The sequence below is a fragment of the Nomascus leucogenys genome, chromosome X (genome assembly GCF_006542625.1).
Source record: "Nomascus leucogenys isolate Asia chromosome X, Asia_NLE_v1, whole genome shotgun sequence".
Lineage (NCBI taxonomy): Eukaryota > Metazoa > Chordata > Mammalia > Primates > Hylobatidae > Nomascus > Nomascus leucogenys.
In genome coordinates, this window is record NC_044406.1 from 138,713,468 (window position 1) to 138,726,035 (window position 12,568).

Below are 12,568 nucleotides of genomic sequence, written 5' to 3' on the forward strand. Positions count from 1 at the left end.
AGTGAGAAACTTCTGGTGAGCAGTGTGACCTTGCCACCTCAAGGGTACCCGCCCACCGCCCCTGGTCTAAGCACAGGTGACACCGACTGTCTCCCCCAACCACACACACCCCTTGAGGCTCCTCCTCCAAGCCTGGGTGGGGACACTGCCCCTCCCTCACCCAGCAAGCTCAATCTGGCTTGGGCCGGAACTGCTTTTCTTCCTAAAGCTGGAGGGATGGCCGCGGGCTTAGCTTAACGGGATGAGCCATCTGGGGACTGCAGTGTCCACGATCAGATCAGGGAGCTTGAAGTTGAGGGGGGGCACACTTTACCTCCCAGGCCAGGACAATGACCACTTCCTTCCCCACCCCACCCCCAGGCTACTCTTAGCCCTAGAAAATTCTAAACAAGCTGCTCAGCTGGCGGCGGAGAGGCAGCCCAACAAGATGGCTCTTGCTGGGGAGGCCTGGGGGGTCCTGGGGAGAGGAACACGGGGTGGGTGGGGGGCGGGCCCCACCACCTCAGGGCTGAGGCCTTTGGGGAAGGGTCTGTGCACCCGCCAGGCACCAGGGGGCAGCCTTGCCTTATTCCCGCTCCAGTCCCCTCAAGTCCGAAGCCCCTACCCACTCTCACGCCAGGCAGGGGTGGGGGCCGCCGGGGTCATTTACCCGGGCCCCTTCACTGCCTTGGTGACAAAGTCGAGCCTTGCTCATCAGCCAGGCAGGCTCCCCTCTGCCCACTGGGGAGACACAGAGGCCTGTCACCTGAAGAGCTGGTCCCGGCCTCCAGCTTCCAGGGTAGCCGGGAAGCTCTAGCCCCCAGTGGGCAGCGGTGGACAGAGCTCAAGGAAGGAGGGAGCACCGGGAGGAGACGGCTGCAGCCTGCCAGGAGCGGGGAGAAAGGGAGAGAAGGGGAGGCGGAGGGCTGAGGGGGCCGGGGGACGTCTTCCTAGGGCTGGGAGGGGCCGGCCGGGAAGCCTGGGCCGCACTAGGAGCCGGCGACCCTGGGGCGAGGGGCGGCCTGGAGCCCTGCGGGAGGAGTTGGCGGCCGCCCCAGGTAGTAACCATCCTGCCTCCCGCTGGAGCGGCGTCTCCTACCCGGGAGGAGGGCAGGGAGGAGGTGGGCGGAGTGTGACGAGGAGGGCGGGAGGGAGGGATGAGGGAGGGGGAGGGGGGCCGGCCGGCCGTGGGGGTGGGGCGATAGTGACATCACCCCGGAGTCGGTTTTTAAGCGGCGGCCGGCCGGGGACGGGGAAGAGAGGGACAGTCGGAGCGCGGTGGCGAGTCGCTGAGCCCGCCGCGGCCCCGAGAGCGGCTGTAGCCGCCGCCGCCGGGAAGGAGAGGGCGAGGCGCGCCCCAGCCGCCGTCGCCGCCGCCGCCGGAGTCGCGGGCGAACCGGGCAGCCGCTGCGGGCCCCGGCCGGGGCGGGGGGCGAGGGCCACAGGCCCCTGCTCCGGCCGCCGCTTGCAGACCGCGGGCGCCGATGTCGCCCGCGCCCCGCTAGGCTGAGCCTCGGGTCGGGCGAGGAGCCGCCGCAGCCGCCGCCGCCCGAGCCGCGGCCAGGAGCCTCGGGAGCCGCCGCCGCCGCCGCCGCCCGGCCGGGCCCCGCCGCCGCCCGCGCGCCCCCGGGCCCCCGACACACATGAGATTCTTCAGGCTCACTTTCAAGTGCTTCGTGGACTGCTTCTGACTGCGCCGCCCGCGCCCCGCACCCCGCCGCCCGCCCGCCGCCCCGTCCCCCGGCCCGGCCGCCCCCCGGCCCCCGGCCGGCCCGCGCCCTCGGGGCCCTCCCCGGTGCCGCCGGTGCCCCCCGCCTGACCGCCGCCCCCCGCGAGGCGCCGCGACCCCGGCCCGGCCGTGCGGCCCGCCGGGGCCATGGCGAAGAAGAGTGCCGAGAACGGCATTTATAGCGTGTCCGGCGACGAGAAGAAGGGCCCCCTCATCGCGCCCGGGCCCGACGGGGCCCCGGCCAAGGGCGACGGCCCCGCGGGCCTGGGGACACCCGGCGGCCGCCTGGCCGTGCCGCCGCGCGAGACCTGGACGCGCCAGATGGACTTCATCATGTCGTGCGTGGGCTTCGCCGTGGGCTTGGGCAACGTGTGGCGCTTCCCCTACCTGTGCTACAAGAACGGCGGAGGTGAGCTCCCCCGCCCGCCGCGGCCCCCTCCCCCAGCAGGCCGCCGGCCCCCGACGCCCGACCCCCGGAGCCGCGGCGGAGGGGTGAAGTCCGGGCAGCGGGTGGCCCCCGGGCACGCGGGGGTCGGGGCCGCCCCTCGTCTGCCGCTGCCGCTCGGTGGCCGGGCCGGGCGCCTCCACCCCCCTCGCAGTCATGTGCCTGGCAGGGTGGGGGGAGGGGGCCGGCGATGCCCGTGAGGCTGCCCCCCAGACTCCGGGGCTGGGAGGCGCGATTGGCCGCCGAGGTGGGAAAGCAGGCCTTCGCCTTGGGGTCTCCGCGAGGTAAGGAGCCCTGGCTGCCCCCGCGGGTCGGGCACACAAGCGGCACATTGTGTGGGCCCCCCACGTGTGCATACACACGAACACACACACACACAATGGGCCACTCTGTCCCTCCCCCTGCCCTCCCCTCCCCTCGCGGCCCTCCCGCCCCTCCCCTCTGGCCCGGGCCTGGAACACTGGGTGCCCGAGCCAGGCTTGGGAAGCCTGCGGCCTGGCCCGCCTGGCGCCGCCACTGGACACACTGCATGCACGTCCCATGCCCGCCCGCCCGCCCGCCCGGGCCCAGCTTAGCAACAGCGATGGGCACGCGTGTGTCCTGTGACTACAAAACAGCACTGGGGTTGCTGGAAGCCGAAGTGACCCGGTGATGGGTGGGCAACAGAGGTCCAGAGCAAAGGCCTTTGCCCAAGGTCAGGAGAAGGATGCTGGGACCTGGAGTCAGGCAAGTTGCAGCCAAGCTCAGCCTCTGAGTAGTGGAGCGAGCCCAGCCAGGGCAAGGGTAGGAGGCCCAGAGAGGAGAAGGGGGTAGTGGCACCCAGCTCTCCCTGCCCTTTTGCCACCCCCACCCCAGCCTGCTGGCCAGGGCCTGTGTCACGCCCTGCCTATCTCCTGCAGAGCCTGACTCCCTGGGCTTGCTAAGGCCGGCCTGGCCTCTCTTCCCGCACCTGTATCCCTCTGTCCTTGTACATCGCCATCCCACCAGCAGGGGACTGTGACCCACCCACCCTCTGCCTTGGACCTCACACTTGCAGGCAAGCGTCCAAGTGCAGGACAGTCGCGCTCCCTGCCTTTGGATGAGCCCCTGAGGCCTGATCACCCAGCCTTGGCGCACACGCACACATGCACGTGCCCTCATCGTGCTGCCTGAAACAGGGAATTGCAGCACTAGGGACAGCCTGCGTGTCTGAGCGTGTGTGTCCTCCATGGCCATCACCCCAAGTGACCGTGGGGGTGGAAGCCCTGTGGGCCTAGGGCCCCTCTGCCACCCAGGGAATAGGGCTCCAATGGCCCAGGGGCTACTGTAGCCCCTCTTCAACACACTCACCCCACCCCCTCAAGACTCCACCTGGGGCCTGAGTCAGTGGCCACCCCTACACTGACTCACCCAGTGGGAAGTTGTGATGGGGCCTTTGGAGTCTGGGCTGGCCCGCTGGGCCTGGGCAGCCTGGCTGGGGGCCACCCTGAGTCCACCCTGCGCCTCCACCCCCAGGTGTGTTCCTTATTCCCTACGTCCTGATCGCCCTGGTTGGAGGAATCCCCATTTTCTTCTTGGAGATCTCGCTGGGCCAGTTCATGAAGGCCGGCAGCATCAATGTCTGGAACATCTGTCCCCTGTTCAAAGGTGAGCAGCCCTTGGCCAGCCTCAGAGACTGCCCCCTTTTCCCAGCTGGCTCCCACTTGAGAAATCTTTTCCTGTCCTGAGCACCAGGCCTGGGGCCACGTGATGGCATCCCAGTCTCGAGGGGGGAGCCTGGAGAAGATGTTCAGGCCGCACAGCGAACTTGGGGAAGCGGGGACTAGAGGGGGCATAGGCAGCTCCACAAGGCAAGGACAGGCCAGGCATAGCCGGGCTGGGGACGGGACCTGCCCAGCACACTTGGCTCTCTAGGTAGGTCCTACTATTACTATCCCCAAGGACACTGCGGCACAGACAGGTGGAGCGACATACTGAGGTTGCCCACTGCCGGGGCGACTGTCTCCAACACTACCTCAGGCTACTAGAAACCCCCCCCTCCCCACCACCACCACCAGCTGGAGGCTACTGGGTGGCCAGGCTTGGACCCCCTGGAACCGCCATGGTGGCAGTGGGACCCAGAGAAGGGGCCAGGTGTGTGAGGCTGGAGACTCAACAGCACTTGTCAGATGGGGACAGGAGGAGAGGGGCTCGCTCTGCCTTGGGTCTAGGGGGCGGCTGGAGGAGAGGAGACAGGCTGGGGAGTCAGCCCAGTGTTGGGGCTCACACAAGGGGGAGTCCAGGGGAGTCAGGAGCACCACAAACAAGGCTCCAGGAGGACAGACGGTGGGAGCACTGCCAGCCTGGGTGGGGAGATAAAGGGGTGGCAGGGGGAGGTGGCCAGGAAAGAATCTACATGGCAAGGACTTCCCGGCCCCAGGCCTGGGCTACGCCTCCATGGTGATCGTCTTCTACTGCAACACCTACTACATCATGGTGCTGGCCTGGGGCTTCTATTACCTGGTCAAGTCCTTCACCACCACGCTGCCCTGGGCCACATGTGGCCACACCTGGAACACTCCCGACTGCGTGGAGATCTTCCGCCATGAAGACTGTGCCAATGCCAGCCTGGCCAACCTCACCTGTGACCAGCTTGCTGACCGCCGGTCCCCTGTCATCGAGTTCTGGGAGTGAGTCTGGCACCTCTGGGCCAAGCCCATCCCATCCCCCAGGTCTCCCTCACGTTGCCCGGCTGCAGGGGAATGGCCCTGAAGGGGGGACCAGGGTGTTGCCTGGCAGTCCATCCTGGACCCTGCCTGCCCTTTCCTGCCCTCGGAGAGTCCTGGCGCCAGCCCCAGGGGCTGGGCCAGGTCAGCCCCGCTCCTGGGTTCGGCAGCCTATCACTGTCCTGGTCACTCCCACCTGATTGGGGAGCTGGGGCTGCATGTGGGGTGGGATGGGAGTGGCCTCCCAATGGCCAGGGGCTCGTGGGCTGCAGGCCCAGCCCAGATGGACAAGAGGGACCCGCTGAACCCTGGGCTGTGAGAGAGAAGGGAGCCACGACTCCTGGGGGTGGACCTTGTGGCTCCATCCTCTGCTGGCACAGGCCTCATGGGACCTCCCTCCCTCCCCTAGGAACAAAGTCTTGAGGCTGTCTGGGGGACTGGAGGTGCCAGGGGCCCTCAACTGGGAGGTGACCCTTTGTCTGCTGGCCTGCTGGGTGCTGGTCTACTTCTGTGTCTGGAAGGGGGTCAAATCCACGGGAAAGGTACCACTAGAGGCATGGAGGGGGGAGGGTGGCTCAGCCCTGGGAGCTGGATGTCTGTGCCAGGCACACCTGTGGCAACAGGAGGCGACCAGACAGAGTCTAGCCCTAAGGAAGGGGGAGGTACTGAAAGCCAAGCAACACTCCCCACCCTACAAATCCAGGGCCCAGCAGCCTTTGCTCCTGGCGGGGAGAGGCCCCGGCAGGCACTGTCCCTTCCCTGTGCCCATCACCCCCAGCGGTGCCCTCCTGCCAGTCTCTGACTCTTGTGACAGTCTGGTGGACCTGGTCTGGCCATCTGTTACCTGCCTATCTTGCCTTAGGCACCCAGAGTCTGGCCACATCCCTTGGGGGCTCCCGGTCAGGCTGGGGAGTCACCTGAACAAAGAAGACAGTATCTAGAGCTGTGGGACATGGCCAGCTCCCTGGGGGACAAGGTCCCCAGAGCAGCATGTGGAAAGAGGGGGCAGACGGTGTGGCAGCCGCGTCTCGCTTGCCTCTGCCTGGCCCAGTTCCACTCTCCACCTGCTCAGCCCCCACCTCTCTCCAGAAGAGGAGAGGGACCCGGCCCCGATCCAATATCCCGCTCCCTGCCTGGGCCTCCCACACCTGCACTGCCCACACACTCACACAGCTCTCACTTCCCACATGCTCCACGCCTCCTGTCCCCACTGAGGAGAGCTCCCAGAGGCTTGCCCACTCCCCACTGACACGCGTCCCTGCAGACAAACGAGGCGCCCAGAGAGCTTCCCCACTGCACTTGCCAGGGCTGCCAGGGCCCAGCCTTGCCCCTAGCTTCCTCTGGCGGGAGCCATGGCTTGGAGGAGAATGGGGACCTCTGAACATACCTGCCCGCAAGGGGGACCGGAGGCGCTGGGAGTAGGGGTGTGAGGGAGGTGGTGCCGCAGCCCCTGCTGAGCAGCCTGGCCCCCCAGATTGTGTACTTCACTGCTACATTCCCCTACGTGGTCCTGGTCGTGCTGCTGGTGCGTGGAGTGCTGCTGCCTGGCGCCCTGGACGGCATCATTTACTATCTCAAGCCTGACTGGTCAAAGCTGGGGTCCCCTCAGGTGAGGTGGAGGTGGGGAGGCTGCAGCAGGGCGCTGGGGGGGAGCCCTGCAGGCCCCTCATGCCTGCGCTCTCCGGCCCTCCTCTAGGTGTGGATAGATGCGGGGACCCAGATTTTCTTTTCTTACGCCATTGGCCTGGGGGCCCTCACAGCCCTGGGCAGCTACAACCGCTTCAACAACAACTGCTACAAGTAAGCACTGCCGCCCTGCCACCCGTGCCCTGTCCGCCCTGCCCAGCAGCCTAACCCATCCACTCTGGTCCCTCCACCCCTCAGGGACGCCATCATCCTGGCTCTCATCAACAGCGGGACCAGCTTCTTTGCTGGCTTCGTGGTCTTCTCCATCCTGGGCTTCATGGCTGCAGAGCAAGGCGTGCACATCTCCAAGGTGGCAGAGTCAGGTAGGGCCCTACCCCCAGCCCCGCCTCCAGAGCAGCAACTGCCACCCAGATGCATGATGTACACGAACACGCAATAGAAATGCTGAAAAGTGACGAGGATTCAAACGGAACTTGTCAGATTGTGGGCCTGCGGGGGCAGGTCCTGGGATTTGTCAATGTTGACAGAGAAAGGACCTCCCAGCCCCTGCTGCACGACCCAGGGTTGACAGCGCCTCAGAGGCAGGCGTGGGCATGGGTGCGAGTGTTGCAGGCAGGGCTCAGGGTGCGCGCAGGGCAGGACATCGGCTGCAAGGTCTAGAGCCTGCACCTTTCCCACAGGGCCGGGCCTGGCCTTCATCGCCTACCCGCGGGCTGTCACACTGATGCCAGTGGCCCCACTCTGGGCTGCCCTGTTCTTCTTCATGCTGTTGCTGCTTGGTCTCGACAGCCAGGTTTGCATGGGGCTCTGGGACAGGGAGCCAGGAGGGGGGCGGAGTGAGGGCTGCAGGCAAGGAAAGGGGTGGAGGGTGGTGCGGGGCTCGGCCTGAGCTGCCCTGGCCACAGTTTGTAGGTGTGGAGGGCTTCATCACCGGCCTCCTCGACCTCCTCCCGGCCTCCTACTACTTCCGTTTCCAAAGGGAGATCTCTGTGGCCCTCTGTTGTGCCCTCTGCTTTGTCATCGATCTCTCCATGGTGACTGATGTGAGTGGGGTGGGGGGTCTGCCTGTGACCTCTGGTGGCCGTCCGCCATCCTCCCTGACTGGGCTCTGTCCCCCAGGGCGGGATGTACGTCTTCCAGCTGTTTGACTACTACTCGGCCAGCGGCACCACCCTGCTCTGGCAGGCCTTTTGGGAGTGCGTGGTGGTGGCCTGGGTGTACGGTAGGTCATGGCTGAGGGCTGGGTTGGGGGACTGTGGCGGGGAAGGCAGGTCTCCAGCTTGGCCCTCCCGCCTCGCCTCGCCACAGGAGCTGACCGCTTCATGGACGACATTGCCTGTATGATCGGGTACCGACCTTGCCCCTGGATGAAATGGTGCTGGTCCTTCTTCACCCCGCTGGTCTGCATGGTAAGGGCTGGGGGAGGTGGGGCGGGGTGGGGGGCGAGGCAGGGCAGGGTGGGGGCCCCATTAACCACGGCATTCTGGTCCATAGGGCATCTTCATCTTCAACGTTGTCTACTACGAGCCGCTGGTCTACAACAACACCTACGTGTACCCGTGGTGGGGTGAGGCCATGGGCTGGGCCTTCGCGCTGTCCTCCATGCTGTGCGTGCCGCTGCACCTCCTGGGCTGCCTCCTCAGGGCCAAGGGCACCATTGCTGAGGTAAGGCTCCCGCCCGGCCCGCCCTCCCCTCCCCTGGTGTGAACATTCAACCCAGCCTGCTTCCTAGCCAGGGAGTGGCCCCGACTAGGGTGGCAGGCAGTGGGAACTGGAGAGAGGCAGAGGAAGTCACCGTGGGGATAAGCAGGTGACCCTGGGGGCTTCAGCATGTCCTCCTCTCCTGCAGCGCTGGCAGCACCTGACCCAGCCCATCTGGGGCCTCCACCACTTGGAGTACCGAGCTCAGGACGCAGATGTCAGGGGCCTGACCACCCTGACCCCAGTGTCCGAGAGCAGCAAGGTCGTCGTGGTGGAGAGTGTCATGTGACAGCTCAGCTCACATCACCAGCTCACCTCTGGTAGCCATAGCAGCCCCTGCTTCAGCCCCACCCCACCCCTCCAGGGGGCCTGCCTTTCCCTGACACTTTTGGGGTCTGCCTGGGGGAGGAGGGGAGAAAGCACCATGAGTGCTCACTAAAACAACTTTTTCCATTTTTAATAAAACGCCAAAAATATCACAACCCACCAAAAATAGATGCCTCTCCCCCTCCAGCCCTAGCCGAGCTGGTCCTAGGCCCCGCCTAGTGCCCCACCCCCACCCGCAGTGCTGCACTCCTCCTGCCCCTGCCACGCCCACCCCCTGCCCACTTCTCCAGGCTCTGCTCTGCAGCACACCCTTGGGTGACCCCTCACCCCAGAAGCAGCAGTAGCAGCTTGGGAAATGTGAGGAAGGGAAGGAGGGAGAGACAGGAGGGAGGAGAGAGAGGAGAAGGGAGGCAAGGGAGGGGCAGCAGAACCAAGGCACATATTTCAGCTGGGCTATACCCCTCTCCCCATCCCTGTTATAGAAGCTTAGAGAGCCAGCCAGCAATGGAACCTTCTGGTTCCTGCGCCAATCGCCACCAATATCAATTGTGTGAGCTTGGGTGCGAGTGCACGCGTGCGTGAGTACGTAGAGTATATATAGATCTCTATCTCTTAGCAAAGGTGAATACCAGATGTAAATGGTGCCTCTGGGCAAAGGAGGCTTGTATTTTGCACATTTTATAAAAACTTGAGAGAATGAGATTTCTGCTTGTATATTTCTAAAAAGAGGAAGGAGCCCAAACCATCCTCTCCTTACCACTCCCATCCCTGTGAGCCCTACCTTACCCCTCTGCCCCTAGCCAAGGAGTGTGAATTTATAGATCTAACTTTCATAGGCAAAACAAAAGCTTCGAGCTGTTGCGTGTGCGAGTCCGTTGTGTGGATGTGCGTATGTGGTCCCCAGCCCCAGACTGGATTGGAAAAGTGCATGGTGGGGGCCTCGGGGCTGTCCCCATGCTGTCCCCTTGCCCACAAGTCTGTGGGGCAAGAGGCTGCAATACTCTGCCCTGGGTGTCTGGGCTGCTAACCTGGCCTGCTCAGGCTTCCCACCCTGTGCCCTGGGCTGGGCACATCCCCGGGAAGGGACCCTGGACACAGCTCCCACGTCCAGGCTTAAGGTGGATGCACTTCCCGCACCTCCAGTCTTCTGTGTAGCAGCTTTAACCCACGTATGTCTGTCACGTCCAGTCCCGAGACGGCTGAGTGACCCCAAGAAAGGCTTCCCCGACACCTGGACAGAGGCTGGAGGGCTGGGGCTGGGTGAGGGTGGTGGGCCTGCGGGGACATTCTTACTGTGCTAAAAAGCCACTGCAAACATAGCAATAAAAACATGTCATTTTCCAAAGCAGGCTCCTGCTTCTGCCTCTGCTGCTCTAAGGGGTTGGGGTACAGGAACTAATAGGGGTTGTGCATGACCAGGATGCAGGGCTCAAAGAGGAGTTAAGGACAACAGATTTGGCCTGAGCAAGAGGAAAGATGGAACTGCCAGGTCCTGCAACAGGGAGGCAAGGAGAGAATGGTCTGGAGTCAGCCTTGGGTGTGTCATGCAGGAAGTGTCATCCAAGTAGAGATGTCTAGTTGGCAGGTGGACCCAGGAGTTCCAGAAAGTACTGGAGATGGAACTTTGCAAGTTCTTACCACATAGAGATGACACTGAAAGCCCTGAGCCTGGGTGAGCTCACAGGGACGCCGCAAGCCCCGGGACACAATGAGAGGGGCAGAGAGAAGACGCGGCAGCGATGGGGGAGGATGCCTGAGAGCTCCTGGTGGGGTCCTGCAACCTGAGCCAGTGAGGACCCCTCACAGGTCAGGGAGGAGCAGTGGCTGGCTCCATCTGTCCAGTGCTGCTGCTGCCGCTGGTGAAAGACAGTGACCTGCAAATGCTCACTGAGTCTGGCAAGGGTCACGGGGGCCTGGCGAGGGTAGCTTGCATGAGGGGGTGCGTGTGAAAGGCTGGTTGGTGTGCGATTGAGAAAAGGAGTGGCGGCAGCCCAGTGTCATCTGCAGATGAAGGGAGAGACAACAACATAGTTCACCCAGACAAGGAAATATGAGCCGGCCTGCAAAGGGAAGGCACTCCAACACACGACACAACATGGCTGACCCTGGAGAGCATTTCTGTGAAATGAGCCATCATAAAAGGACACGTGCTATAGGGTTCTGCTCCTGTGAGAGAGACAGGGCCTTATGTGAGAGGAGGGAGATCCACAGAGACAGAGGGCAAGGGTGGGTGCCAGGGGCTGGGGACAGGGTGGGGAGTGTTGAGTGGGGACAGTGTCAGTTTGAGAAAATAAATTCTAGAGGTGGATGGAAGTGGTGGCTGCGCAACACTGTGACTGCACTTAATGCCACTGAATTGCACACTTAACGATGGTGAAAATGGCTCATCACATATACATTGATGACACTATATGTTTGATATATATGCGTTTTACCATGAGAAGAGGCGGAGAGGAATTGGAGACAGTGAGTACAGACAGGTCCTTCAAGGGGCGGGACCCCGTGCACAAGATAAGCATGTGACACCCCACCCTGAAAGGGCTGGGCACCGTGGCAGGGCACAGCAGGCAATGCAGTGGGCGGCTCAGGCAAGCACAGAGAGCATCAGGGATTGGAGCCTGTGAAGGGGGAGCAGGTGGCCCCTCAGAGCAAAGTGACAGCTTGGGCTGCTCCCTTTGCGTCCTGCCCAGGACTGCTGTCGTGCTATGGGAGAACCCCCAGAGGCCCTGCTCCTCAGCAGGCAGCACCCCCTATGGAGGGGCTTTACCCCTAAACTTCTGGAGCCAGGGGAGGGACCTGGCTTGGAATACAGCCAACCAAGAGCCTGGGTGAGAAATACATGGACCAGACAGGGAGCAGAGAAAGGAGTGGCAGCGCAGTCCCACCCTAGCTCAGCCGGGGGCTCTGGAGCCTGTCCTGCGGTCCCTGGCCCCCCTCTCTTCAGCAACCGCTGTTTCCAGTTTTCTTTTTCTCCCCGAGAAGCCTGTCCTCTCACCATGCCTGCACCTTCAAGAACCCCGCCTGCTGGCAGCTCCCAGATCTCCAGCCTGGCCCTCCTTAGCTGCAAAGGTGCTTCCCAACATCGGCAAGACCTCTCCTCAGGGTGCCCCAGGCCCTCACACAGCCCCTGTCCCCAACCGACTCCAACTGTCCTGCAGCCCACGGTCACCCTCAGGACCCCTGAGCTCAGGCCAACTGCTTTATGCAATCAGCCAGGTCTCTGCCTGGATGACAATCACCCTCTGCTAATTGTTCTCTGCACCTCCAGGCCAAATGCCCTCCAAGCCACCTCATGCACCACGATGACACCAAACACACAGAAAAAAGACATTGAAAAAAGGAAACTTCACAGAGGCGTGTCATTTAAAGTGGGTTCTGAAATAGAGACACCATTACCTCAGGACTTAGCTCCTGCATCAGGGGTTAGGACACAGAGATCAACAAGCAGCAGGCTTTGCCCTCAAGCAGCTCGCAGTCTAGTGGAAGATGGGTAAGAAAACAGATCAGGACGCCCATGGGTGCAGGTGCCCTGGAACAGAAGCTGATCCAGGAAAGCGCGAGCCTGCAGGCCGCCCTCCAGTCTAGGCTGGGCAAGCGCCTCCATTTTCATCTCTAAGAGCCTGTGCCCACACCCCCCGCCCCATTGTTGTTCCATCACTCCACTAGAAAGGGCGCTCCAGAAGCTGGCCTCGTGCAGCTTTCTGTCTGCTGCTGGCCTAGGCAGAACAGTGGAAGAAGCCATCAGGGCTGGTGAGGGAAGCACCCATTTGGACTTTAGCCTTTCAAAGCTCAGAGAAGGGTGAGCTCAGGGAGGCCCAAGGTAGCCGAGAACACTTCCTGGAAAAGTGGGATCAACCTTCGGCCTTGGCACAGCAACCAGAGGGTATTGCCCACGTGTCCCCTACTCCCTCAGACACCACCTCTCAGACCGCCTGGAAAGGGACAGAACTCGTCATGAGGCGGCTGTGCTCTGAGCACAAAGGAAGGGCGACAGGATGCTAGAGAAGGGAACCACTGGCCTGGGCCCGAACAGGGCAGGCATTAGCGAGCATGCAC

The 12,568-nt window shown here is 63.2% G+C and overlaps 1 protein-coding gene across 1 annotated transcript; it reads left to right on the plus strand.

Annotated features, from left to right (window-relative positions):
- The first annotated feature begins 1,185 nt into the window (after positions 1-1,185).
- SLC6A8 (solute carrier family 6 member 8) lies at positions 1,186-9,861 on the plus strand. Its single transcript, XM_030806445.1, has 13 exons — positions 1,186-2,117; positions 3,648-3,779; positions 4,552-4,801; positions 5,247-5,379; positions 6,312-6,446; positions 6,534-6,637; positions 6,722-6,846; positions 7,165-7,277; positions 7,390-7,527; positions 7,604-7,706; positions 7,793-7,893; positions 7,979-8,149; positions 8,334-9,861. The coding sequence occupies exons 1-13, from the start codon at positions 1,856-1,858 to the stop codon at positions 8,472-8,474; spliced, it is 1,908 nt and encodes a 635-aa protein (XP_030662305.1). The 5' UTR covers positions 1,186-1,855; the 3' UTR covers positions 8,475-9,861.
- The last annotated feature ends 2,707 nt before the right edge of the window (positions 9,862-12,568 follow it).

Excerpts from the sequence above, each read along its gene's own strand:
- SLC6A8 (XM_030806445.1), top strand. The coding sequence starts at position 1,856 with ATGGCGAAGAAGAGTGCCGAGAACGGCATTTATAGCGTGTCCGGCGAC. Across the intron at positions 3,780-4,551 it reads CATCTGTCCCCTGTTCAAAG|GCCTGGGCTACGCCTCCATG; the intron begins GTGAGCAGCCCT and ends TCCCGGCCCCAG. Across the intron at positions 7,528-7,603 it reads ATCTCTCCATGGTGACTGAT|GGCGGGATGTACGTCTTCCA; the intron begins GTGAGTGGGGTG and ends TCTGTCCCCCAG.